The sequence below is a fragment of the Octopus sinensis genome, linkage group LG15, assembly GCF_006345805.1.
Source record: "Octopus sinensis linkage group LG15, ASM634580v1, whole genome shotgun sequence".
Taxonomy (NCBI): Eukaryota; Metazoa; Mollusca; class Cephalopoda; order Octopoda; family Octopodidae; genus Octopus; species Octopus sinensis.
This window is the reverse complement of record NC_043011.1, coordinates 7,360,341-7,372,841: the sequence shown is the minus strand read 5'-3', so window position 1 is coordinate 7,372,841 and position 12,501 is coordinate 7,360,341. Positions and strand designations below refer to the sequence as shown.

At 42.7% G+C, this 12,501-nt stretch overlaps 1 protein-coding gene across 1 annotated transcript in view; it reads right to left on the bottom strand.

The window, feature by feature from the left end:
• The window catches only part of LOC115219920 (malonyl-CoA decarboxylase, mitochondrial), a 78,364-nt gene extending 68,991 nt beyond the window's left edge, over positions 1-9,373 (bottom strand). The window contains exon 1 of the mRNA XM_029790227.2: positions 9,073-9,373. Coding sequence (XP_029646087.1) covers positions 9,073-9,108 — 36 coding nt within the window. The 5' untranslated portion in view covers positions 9,109-9,373. The remainder of the gene's footprint in view (positions 1-9,072) is intronic.
• Positions 9,374-12,501: the final 3,128 nt, after the last annotated feature.

The window sequence follows — 12,501 nt, the reverse complement described above, 5'->3', positions numbered from 1 at the left end:
CCTACCCTGATGTAATTTCCAGGGATACAGGCATCCAGCAACAGGACCTCCGTAATGCCATGATGGACCGTGAAGTCTGGCGTAGCATGGTAAATTCCATTGTCTCGACCACGGTCAAACAATGATGATGATGATGTTACTGTCACCCACCATTTTCCACTTCTATCACTACCCACCAACTCCTCCTTCAACTAAACCCCTCTCTCTCCTAAATCTCTCCCTTTCTACCACTACACACCTACAACTTCCACTTAACCATCCTGGTTCTTCTAACATCATCCGCAGTGGCACAGCTAAAATGTGTGCTGCCCAAGGCAAGCTTTGAACCTGCAGCAGTTATTCCCGCCCCACCCCCTGCCACCACCACCACCACCACACATCAAAGCTTATACAGGCTTGACCCCAGAAAAGTATTGCTTACCAACCACATGGTTACGGGTTCAGTCCCACTGCATGGCACCTTGGGCAAGTGTCTTCTACTATAGCTTCAGGCCAACCAAAGCCTTGTGAGTGGATTTGGTAGACAGAAACTGAAAGAAGGTCGTTGTATGTATGTATATATATGTGTATGTGTGTGTGTATGTGTGTGTGTATGTATATGTTTGTGTGTCTCTGTTTGTCCCCCCAACATCACTTGACAACCGATGCTGGTGTGTTTACATCCCTGTAACTTAGTGGTTCAGCAAAAGAGATCGGTAGAATAAGTACTAGGGTCACAATGAATAAGTCCTGAGGTCGATTTGCTCGACTAAAGACGGTGCTCCAGCACTACTGATCCAGTAACATAGCCAGGTTCTAAATTTAGGTGGAGCAAGCACATGAGAAAAATGGCACTGTGGCACATACGGAAAAATTTTTAACTCTTTTCTCTTATGAAATCTTTCATTGGTTGTAATTCTTTTACTTGTTTCAAGTCATTTGACTGTGGCCATGCTGGAGCACCGCCTTTAGTCAAATAAATCAACCCCAGGACTTATTCTTTGCAAGCCTAGTACTTATTCTATTGATCACTTTTTGCCGAATTGCAAAGTTATGGGGACGTAACCACACCACCATTGGTTGTCAAGCGGTGATGGGAGGGGGGGACAAACACATGTACAAACATATGCACACACATACATACATATTTATATGTATATATTTATATGTATATATATATATGTATATATATATATACACACACACACGACGGGGTTCTTTCAGTTTCTGTCTACCAAATCCACTCACAAGGCTTTGGTCAGCCCGAGGCTATAGAAGACACTTGCCCAAGGTGCCACGCAGGGGTAATGAACCCAGAACCATGTGGTTGGTAAGCAAGCTACTTACCACACAGCCACTCTCTACAGTCATTAATTTCCTGTTTCACTAACGAAGTTATTATGAATGAAAGTGACAGCTATTGATATATGGAAGCACTCCGTCGGTTACAACGACAAGGGTTCCGGTTGATCCGATCAACGGAACAGCCTGCTCGTGAAATTAACATGTAAGTGGCTGAGCACTCCACAGACACGTGCACCCTTAACGTAGTTCTCGGGGATATTCAGCATGACACAGAGAGTGACAAGGCCGGCCCTTTGAAATACAGGTACAACAGAAACAGGAAGTAAGAGTGAGAGAAAGTTGTGGTGAAAGAGTACAGCAGGGATCACCACCATCCCCTGCCGGAGCCTCGTGGAGCTTTTAGGCGTTTTTGCTCAATAAACATTCACAACGCCCGGTCTGTTAATCGAAACCACGATCCTATGACCGCGAGTCCGCTGCCCTAAACACTGGGCCATTGCGCCTCCACAGCTATTGATATAGATGTGTTGTGAATAAGAGGAAACTCCACAGGATCACTCAGTGTCGAGAGGTTATGAGCGGGGGGTGGGGTGTTTCAGGTGTTATCAACCACATTACAGGAATTTGAGCAGACAGTTCCAAAACATGGAAGGTTGGAAAAATAAAGTAATGACACCAGAAAGTTCTTCCATGGCTGTGCAATTAACCCTTTTGTTACTGTATTTATTTTGAGATGCTCTGTGTTTCTTTCAATTACTTTAAATATAACAAAGAATTTAGTAAAATGACTTAGTTATCATTCAGCTAGTGTTAGGAACATAAATTGTGACTAAGGTTTGGTGAAAGATTTTAATTCAAAACTTATGAAAACAAGACATTTGTACTCACAGCCAGAGCCGGTTTCAGCCGGGTTGGTAACGAAAGGGTTAATAAAAAATAAAGGATTGCGCTAAACAGTTAACAAAAAATTGTTGAAAAGGCACCAATTTTGAGAAATGTACACAGAGGAAGTGGTCACTCTCTTTTGCTCCCTTATCAGCTACACTACTAGAAGATCACTCTCTCTCTTCTGTCCATCCCCTTACTCTTTTACTCTTGTTTCAGTCATTTGACTGCGGCCATGCTGGAGCACCGTCTTTAGTCAAGCAAATCGACCTCAGGACTTATTCATTGTAACCCTAGTACTTATTCTACTAATCTCTTTTGCTGAACCACTAAGTTACAGGGATGTAAACACACCAGCATCGGTTGTCAAGCGATGTTGGGGGGACAAACACAGACACACAAACATATACACACACACACACATATATATACATATATACAACGACCTTCTTTCAGTTTCTGTCTACCAAATCCACTCACAAGGCTTTGGTTGGCCTGAAGCTATAGTAGAAGACACTTGCCCAAGGTGCCATGCAGTGGGACTGAACCCAGACCCATGTAGTTGGTAAGCAAGCTACTTACCACACAGCCACTCCTATGCCTATGGGTCATTTAATGCTAAGCAAAAGAACACAGATCATCATAGAGTAATGAGGATTTCTTAGTCTTACAGGATACAAAGAAATCTCACTAGTGCCAGTGTCACAATAAAATGCATGCTGTACACTTGGTAGAGTGGTTGGCAAATCATCTGGGCTCTATGGAAGCTACACAGGACCCTTGAGAGGATTCTTTAGTCATGTTGAGGACATAAGAAGAAGCACCGATCACTGAATGTGGACAGTACCCATGAAAGAGGGAGACCCAGGAAGATGTGGGATGAAGTGGTAAGAACTGATCTCAGGATGTTGGGCCTCACAGAGGAAATGATGATGGACCAATATGTCTGGCAATATGAAGTTCTTGAGAAGACCCACCCACGTTAGTGAAACCGAGTTCTAGACATGTTGTGTGTCCCACCCACACCTAACAAGAACATTTCCCACACACCCTACCCCAACAAACCAATCTACATCTCTTCCTTTTCCTCACATTTCCTCCTTCATACACTATGCCTACTTCTTACTCCCCAATCCCTTCCTCATGGGCCCTGTTTCTCTGTATTACTGCTATTCGGTAGCCCCACCACTACTCTATGTATACCCAGGTTTTTGCCACTCACTTCCCCCACCCACTCTGCAATCTCTAATCACGCTTCTTTCACAATATCCTGCCACTCATCTTATGATCTTCAAACCCCAAGGGTATACCCAGGCACTTGCCACCATCTGTATCTCTCTCTGTCTTTACCCAACCATCCCATTTATTCCTTTGTGATAGCACACCTGTCTCTGTCCTCATTCCTGATCACTCTCTCTCTCTCTCTCTCATTGGCGAGGTAACCATGTACCTCCCCTACAGCAAGACACCTGTTTCTATCTCTCCGTCTTACCATAACCTTTCATCATCTGACACAAGATTACCTATTTCTTTACTACCCACAAGGGGCTAAACTTAGAGGGGACAAACAAGGACAGACAAATGGATTAAGTCGATTCCATCGACCCCAGTGCGTAACTGGTACTTGATTTAATCGACCCTGAAAGGATGAAAGGCAAAGGCAACCTCGACGAAATTTGAACTCACAATGTAATGGCAGACGAAATACCGCTAAGCATTTCGTCCGGCCTGCTAACATTTCTGCCAGTTTGCCACCTTACCTGACACAAGATTACCTCCTCCAATGTCCCCCTCCCTTCTCAAAAGAACTTTTTGCCTTGCAAGTTACTTGGTGACCCTGTCAGCGCAGGTGCCACTTAAAAAGGAAACCTAGTCCACACTGTAAAGTGGTTGGCATTTGGAAGGGCATCCAACTGTAAAAACTTTGTCAAAACTGACCTTACCTGTGCTTGTGCCACGTATAAGAACTAAGTCCACTCTGCTGAGTGGTTGGTGTCAAGAAGGGCACATACAGCTGTAAAAATCCAGCCAAAACAGTCACAGAAGTTTGGTACCGGGGTCTTTCCCGACTGGCTCCTCTTAAACCGTCCCACCCATGCCAGCATGGAAGGCGGAGGTTAAACAAAGACGATTTTGATAATGATGATGATGGTTACAATCTTTATAGTGTTGATCCCAGGATGAAACTGCATCAAATACATCCTGTGATATGGTTGGTGATAGGAAGGGCATCCAGTCATAAAGATCAAGGCTAAATATGAAGTGTACAAGATGTGGTTCTTTGATTCCCACCCAGGAGGGCGTTACTCTAAATAAAAACTGATTTGGGCTGTGATAACCTGTGCAACACTACACCAGCATGGGAGGAGGAGGTGGGGTGAGATGACCTGTTTGTGTACATATACACATACACTATACAGACAGATCAATAGACATATTTAATGTGTGTGTGTGTGTGCAGATAGACAAACAGACAGACAGATATGATGGATGGGTGGACGGTCGGACAGACAAACATGATGGATGGATGGATAGATAGACAGACAGACAGACAGACAGAGTCAGACAGACAAACAGAGAGTCAGACAGACAGACAGAGAGTCAGACAGACAGACACGTAGGTGGTAAGTAGATAAGTATGTATATATGTATGTATGTATTTATATATATATATATTATATATATATATTATATATATATATATATATGTGTATGTATTTATATATATGTGTGTATATATATGTACGTCTGTATACACGTATGTATGTATGAATGTATACACGCACATATAGACTTAATTATGTTTATTATCATGGTTGTGTTGTTAAGAAGGTCGCTTTGCAACGCAACCAAATGGTTTTGAAGATCAGTCGAAATGCGCGGCAATTTGGGGGAGTGTTTTCTAATATAGACCTGGGCCGGCCATTTCCTTGTGAGTGAATTTGGTAACCAAATTGTGTGGAAGCACGTCGAGTGTGCGCACGTGTTTGTGTCTCGAACCCTACTTGACAATTACTCTTTTACTCTTTTGACTGCGGTCATGCTGGAGCACCACCTTTAGTCGAGCAACTCGACCCTGGGACTTATTCTTTTTTGTAAGCCCAGTACTTATTCTATCGGTCTCTTTTGCCGAACCGCTAGGTAACGGGGACATAAACACACCAGCATTGGTTGTCAAGCAATGCTAGGGGGACAAACACAGACACACACATGCATATATATATATATATATATATACATATATACGACGGGCTTCTTTCAGTTTCTGTCTACCAAATCCACTCACAAGGCTTTGGCCGGCCCGAGGCTATAGTAGAAGACACTTGCCCAAGGTGCCACGCAGTGGGACTGAACCCGGAACCATGTGGTTGATAAACAAACTACTTACCACACAGCCACTACTGACAATTGTTTTTTTTTGTTTTTTTTTTTGTTTGTTTTCTGTTTACGTCTTCGAAACTTAAAGGTTCGGCAAAAACGAGCGTAGAATAAAGACCAGGCGGTACTACTTGAGAACAGGGGCCCCGGTGCGCGCACTCGCGTACTCGCGCATCCGCGCTAGCTAGTCATGACTAGTCGATCCTTACCGTTTTTGTGTGTTATTTACTTTGTTTAACAAAAATTTACTTTGTGTTTTTGTGTTTTATTTACTTTGCTAGGTAGTCGTTGTAGGATTGACTAGACACGACTAACTAACGCGGATGCGCGACTACGCGAGTGCGCGCACCGGGACCACTGTTTTCAAAGTAGTACCGACCAGGCTTTAAATTAAAAAAAAAAAACACAAAGTACTGCAATCGATTTGTTCGACCAAACTCTGCAAGGTGATGCTGTAGCATGGTCGCAGGTCTATGCTCAAGACATGTAAAAGATAAAAGATACAGAGATAGAGAGGGGGAGGGAAGAGAGAGAGAGGGAGGGAGGTCCTACATGCACTTGACTGAAATACTGATAAACTTATATAACAGATAGGTACCAAAGTATGTTTGTTCATAAATTTTAAAAAACACTATCAACACACTGACACTTTCGATTAAATGCCATGACTAATAACACGGGCCCACCGGCATTTAAAATGTGCAAACAGTCGTACACATAAGCATACAGAGATGCATTACATAGGTCGGTGCACATCTGTGCATATAGAGCAATGCATGAGACACTACGAGACGAAGGAGAGAGAGTTCCGACGCGATCGCTTAAACTGCAAGAAATAACAACCCCCTTCCCAAATCCCTTTAGGAAGGACACATTGATAACACAGGTTGAGATATATCAAAGGACAGAATTTAGATAGTTAGGACGCCTTACATTTATACGTGTTTTCATCCGGCCCTGACAATATGTATTGGCCGACCGAGTTTTAAAATATTCGTTGCCAGGATGTTTAAGGGGGCCCACCCGCAACTACAAAGCTATCGTTTAATTTTTTTTTTTTCCCCTCTTTTGTTAAAAGTATTCGTTTCAACAGTCTACAAACACTACCAGGCTGAAAAAATGCATTCTTCCAGGAGTGAATAAAAAAAATTCTCAAACATGAGGGGATGAACCCCTTAGATCAGTGTTTTTCAACCAGGGTTCCGCAAGAAGTTACAAAAATGCTAAAATCAACAGTAATTTTTAATTCTCCTGTGCAGATGTTTGTGCATAAGACTATTAAATTATTGCACAGGGGTTCCTCGAGCCAGTGGAATGTTTCCTTGGGGTTCCGCTTCAGCAAAAAGTTTGAAAAGCACTGCCTTAGATACTAACATGGGCCCCCGCCCCCATATATGGATTCTAATGGCGCAGGGACCCACTTGCCATCGGGCAAGCTAGCGACCTGGCCAGTCCACCACTGTATATATGGAGAAAGTAAGAGAGAGTCAAACTGAATGGTAGCAGGCTGAAAAACTTTGAGGTCACTAAAACCCCCACTTTGTAAAAGTTTAATATAAGTAGTCTTCAAAAATAGTGCAGTTCTTTAGTTAATGTTAAATTGTTTTTACAGACATACATTGACATAAAAATAGACATATATACAAATATATATTTAGCAGATGGTGCGTATATATATATATAATGGTGTACCAACTCACTAACTGTGGTGTGCCTACCATACCACAGTTGGCGGAGTATCACACTACGATGAAGACCAGAAAAGTAGGGAAAAACCCTTTATTTTACAGGAAATGCTCAATTATAACACTTTATACATCCGGCTTAGGGCATTCCGCCTACTCGATCGATCGATCGAGAGATAGACAGATAGATAGATAGATAGATAGATAGATAGATAGATAGATAGATAGATAGATAGATAGATAGATAGATAGACAGACAGACAGATAGATAGACAGATGGATAGATAGATAGATAGATAGATAGATAGATAGATAGATAGATAGATAGAAAGATAGATAGACAGATAGATAGACAGACAGACAGATGGATAGATAGATCTCGGTCAGGTGTTCTTCATATTACATAAGTAATTACGCTAAGATTGAGTGTGTTTATTAGAGGTTTATGGTATATTTGTATAGACATAAAACAGCCCACATTAGAAGATTCCTCCTTCCACATGTAAAAAAATGTAAATATTAGTTTATGAATCAGCAATGGAATGTGTAATTACTATGACTATTTACTATTATTACGATTAATTACACCGACAAAATTATTGTTTATTGTATATTCTAATTAACGATAAAAAGACCATATTTTCGTAGAAAAACATCGGACGAATCCTAAACGTCACTTAATTCTTGGCCCTCGTTTTGCACCGGAGGTTGTTATTTATGTTCACACACACACACATATATATATATATACACTTGCATATGTATATATAGCATTCTTTCGTGATTATCTTGTACATATACGTATGAATATATATATACATAGAAGTATATATTTCGCCGGGCGAAATGCTTTGCGGTATTTCGTCCGCCGCTTGCGTTCTTGCGTTCTGAGTTCAAATTCTGCCGAGGTCGACTTTACCTTTCATCCTTTCGGGGTCGATAAATTAAGTACCAGTTACGCACTGGGTTCGATATAATCGACTTAATTCGTTTGTCTGTCCTTGTTTGTCCTCTCTGTGTTTAGCCCCTTGTGGGTCGTAAAGAAATATATATACATAAAAGTAGTGGATGTTCCGTACAGGTTTTAACAACAGCAGGAAACCTGCAGCTGGTTAACGATACACTGTGTCCTTTATATAACAGAGAGTGCGTGGTTAACGAGCAGGAGATGTCCTCCTGGGGTCAAAAGGGTAGTAAACGGTGTCCTGTACGGAACAACCACGCCGAAGTGGTAACAACGATTATTGTTCAGTAGAATTACTACTAGCATCTCGTATAGAGATTTCAGAATTGACAATTTAGGATCCAGTTGCCCAAGCAACCGAATTACCTGCTCTTGAATTAACATGTAAGTGGCCGGGTATTCCACGGTCATGTATGCGTCCACTTAATCCACTCGGAACATAATTAGTGCGACAAAGACTGTACTAGTTGGAATTACAGGTAGGACCTACCACCCACCCGACAGGTTTCTACGCAGCTTTCATCTACCCTAGTTTCACCGACAGCGCTTTGAGCCGACACCCGGGTATTAAAGGAAATAAAATTACATTTGCCCAAGGTGCGGTGGAATCGGACAGGAGACCGACCTTGTGGCTGCAATGCTAACTTCTCGACTATTCGGCCGTACTGTATGTATATATATTATATATATATATATATATATATTACCTGCGCGCATTTACATGTACAGACGAAAGATATTACATATATTTGATTCACATGCACACATACTTAAATACACACACACACACACACACACATTCGTTCATTCACTCATGAAATATTCTTGTTGCTGGGTATTTATGGCAACCTTCTTTCTATTCGGTGAACTTCTTACCTTTGTGACATATCGTAATCCTAAGACGAGAGCCATTTATGACACTCGAATATTAACGGAACCGGTTTAAAGTACTTATAATTGTTGTTGTTGTTGGTGGTGGTGGTGGTAAGGTACTGATTGTTGTTGCCTCCTGTTGTTACAACTGCTGCGGTCTTATCTTACGAAATACTCCTTTAGTCGGTCACATCTTCTGTCATAGTAATGATGTTACTTAATTTTATTATCATTCTATGCCTCAATCACAACACCTAGATAGCGCCATCTCTTGGTCGTTTCAATAAGATACATCTTTGCAGCAGTATTGTTTGAAAAAAAAAACAAGACAGAAAAACTACGGAATATCAAAAGTGTAATTATAATTTCGTGTTTTCTGTAGAAGTAAAAATCTTGAAAATTTACTTCAATCATTCAACAATTACCCAGGCATATTTATTCTTTTCTTTATTGGAAGATTAAAAACATCGTTAGCACAATTCATAAGGAATGTCTGGCAGGAATTAGGGTAAGGTCACGTGCATAAATACATATATATGTATGAATAACGCACACACCCTTGCACAAGAGCCAACCGGAATCCCGTTTGCGCCGTGAACAGGGGATTAATCTTCTCTCTTCGCTTCTTTGCGTCACACGGGCTCAACTCTCCTCCCCTCTTCTCACTCCCTCTCACACCTACTTCCTCCCATCCACGTCTCCTCTCTTGCTGCGACTCCTACATCTTCTCTTCACTCCTACTCTCCTCTCTGCTCTTCACTCCTACCCACCTTCTCTCTTCCCCCTTCATCGTCACCCCTCCTTCCTAACCCACCCCACCCCTACACAATCCAACCCCATCTTCCCTATCCAACCCACCCCACCCATTACACCCACTCCCATATAGCCCACCTCTACCCCCACTCTCAGCCTACCCACATACGCCACCCTCAGCCTAACCCACACCCCACCCTTGCTTACCCCACTCTCGCCTCCCCCACCTCCCAACACCATCACACTACACCACACACCACTACACCATACACCACCATACCATACCACACAACACATCACATCACACCACCACTCACACATTAGCACTGACCCCTTCGCAACCCCACATCCACACACGCACACGTCAAGGTCACCAGCTCTCTTCCTCACACACACATACATACATACTCTCATACACATGCACACGTACCTTCGTTTTGGGATCACCACTACTTTATTATCTCCTCTTCTTCCTAGCTCTCCTGTGTGACCCCTCTGTCCGGCATTCGCCATGATAGGTTGCAAGCCACTACACACATTTTTTCTCTCCTTGTTTCTTTCTGTGTTCCTTTCTGTGGAAGAGCATAGGCTCGAAATGTTAAAGACTTTTCCAATTCCCGAGCATTAAACTAATACATCTGTTTGTTGTTTACACCACCTGTCTTTGTCTTTTGTTTTTTTGTGAATTCTTCCCCTATACTTATACATATTCGATTAGAGGTTGTGTTAACCTCATGAAGGGATACTTTCAGATATGTTATGTGAGTAAAATTACATAGTTTATTAATAGCGAAACAATTGTCCTGAACTAATCTGCATTTTTGTTATGTTTATTTGCCCTGTTCGTTTACGCTATTAGTCGTGCTAACTTTCATCGGAAACAATTCGTCGTGGCTGAAACCTACCGGATCAATTTTTAGTGCTAGAGTCGACCACATGGTGGTTACTCTCTTATATTTACATATATATATATATATATATATATATATATATCATCATCATCATCATCGTGTAGCATCCGCTTTCCATGCTAGCATGTGTTGGACGGTTCAACTGGGGTCTGGGAAGCCAGAAGGCTGAACCAGGCCCAGTCTGATCTGGCAATGTTTCTACAGCTACATGCCCTTCCTAATGCCAACCACTCCGTGAGTGTAGTGGGTGCTTTTTACGTGCCACCGGCACAGGTGCCAGATGAGGCTGGCAAACGGCCACGATTGGATGGTGCTTTTTACGTGCCACCGGGGCCAGTCGGGGCAGTGCTGGCAACAGCCTCGTTCAGATGGTTCTCTTACATGTCACCGGCACTGGTATGACAGCTACAATTTCCATTCATGTTGATCGATTTCGATTTTAATTTTGATTCTGATTTCTCACTTGCCGCAACAGGTCTTCACAAGTAGAGTTTTGTGTCCCAAGAAGGAAAGGTATGCATAAGTGGACTGGCTACATCCTAGGTAGAGGCCACGGGTTATGGTCTCACTTGTCCTGCCGGGTCTTCTCACGCACAACATACTTCCATAGGTCTCGGTCTCAAGTCATTTCCTCGGTGAGCCCTAAAGTTCAAAGGTTGTGCCTCACCACCTTGTCCCAGGTTTTCCTGGATCTACCTCTTCCACAGGTTCCCTCAACCGCTAGGGTGTGGCACTTTTTCACACAACTTTCTTCATCCATTCTTGCCACATGACCATACCAGCACAAACGTCTCTCTTGCACACCACAACTGATGCTTCTTAGGTCCAACTTTTCTCTCAAGGTACTTACACTCTGTCGAGTATGAACACTGACATTACACATCCATCGGAGCATACTGGCTTCATTTTTTGCAAGCTTATGCATATCCTCAGCAGTTACGGCCCATGTTTCACTGCCATGTAGCCTGGCTGTTCGTACACATGCATCATACAGTCTGCCTTTTACTCTGAGTGAGAGGCCTTTTGTCACCAGCAGAGGTAAGAGCTCTCTGAACTTTGCCCAGGCTATTCTTACTCTAGCAGTTACACTTTCAGCACACCCACCCCTGCTACTGACTTGGTCACCTAGGTAACAGAAGCTATCAACTATTTCTAGTTTTTCTCCATGGAATGTGGCGGCAGTTGGTCTCTGCACATTTTCAGTGTTTATTGCTCCTGAGCATCTGCCACATACAAAAACTATTTTCCTAGTTAGCCTTACTTTAACATTGCTGCACCTCTTATGTGTCCATAGCTTACACTTGGTGCATCTTATAGAGTTTCTACCTACGCCTTTTCTACAGATCGAGCAGGGCCATCTACCTGAAGGTGCTTGTGATTTGTCAACCTTCCTACTTATTAGGACTTTGGTTTTAGCTAGGTTGACTCTAAGGCGCTTCGATTCTAATCCTTGCTTCCACACCTGAAACTTCTCCTTCAGTTCTGATAGTGACTCAGCAATTAGAGCAAGGTCATCAGCATAGAGGAGCTCCCAGGGGCATCCTGTCTTGAATTCCTCCGTTATTGCCTGAAGGACTATGATAAATAGGAGGGAGCTGAGGACTGAACCTTGGTGGAACCCTACCTCTACCCGGAATTCTTCACTGTACTCGTTGCCAATCCTCACCTTACTAACAGCATCCCTGTACATGGCTCGTACAGCTCTAACTATCCCTAGTTTCCTCATTGACCACCAGATAAGGGATCGGGGGACCATGTCGAAGGCTTT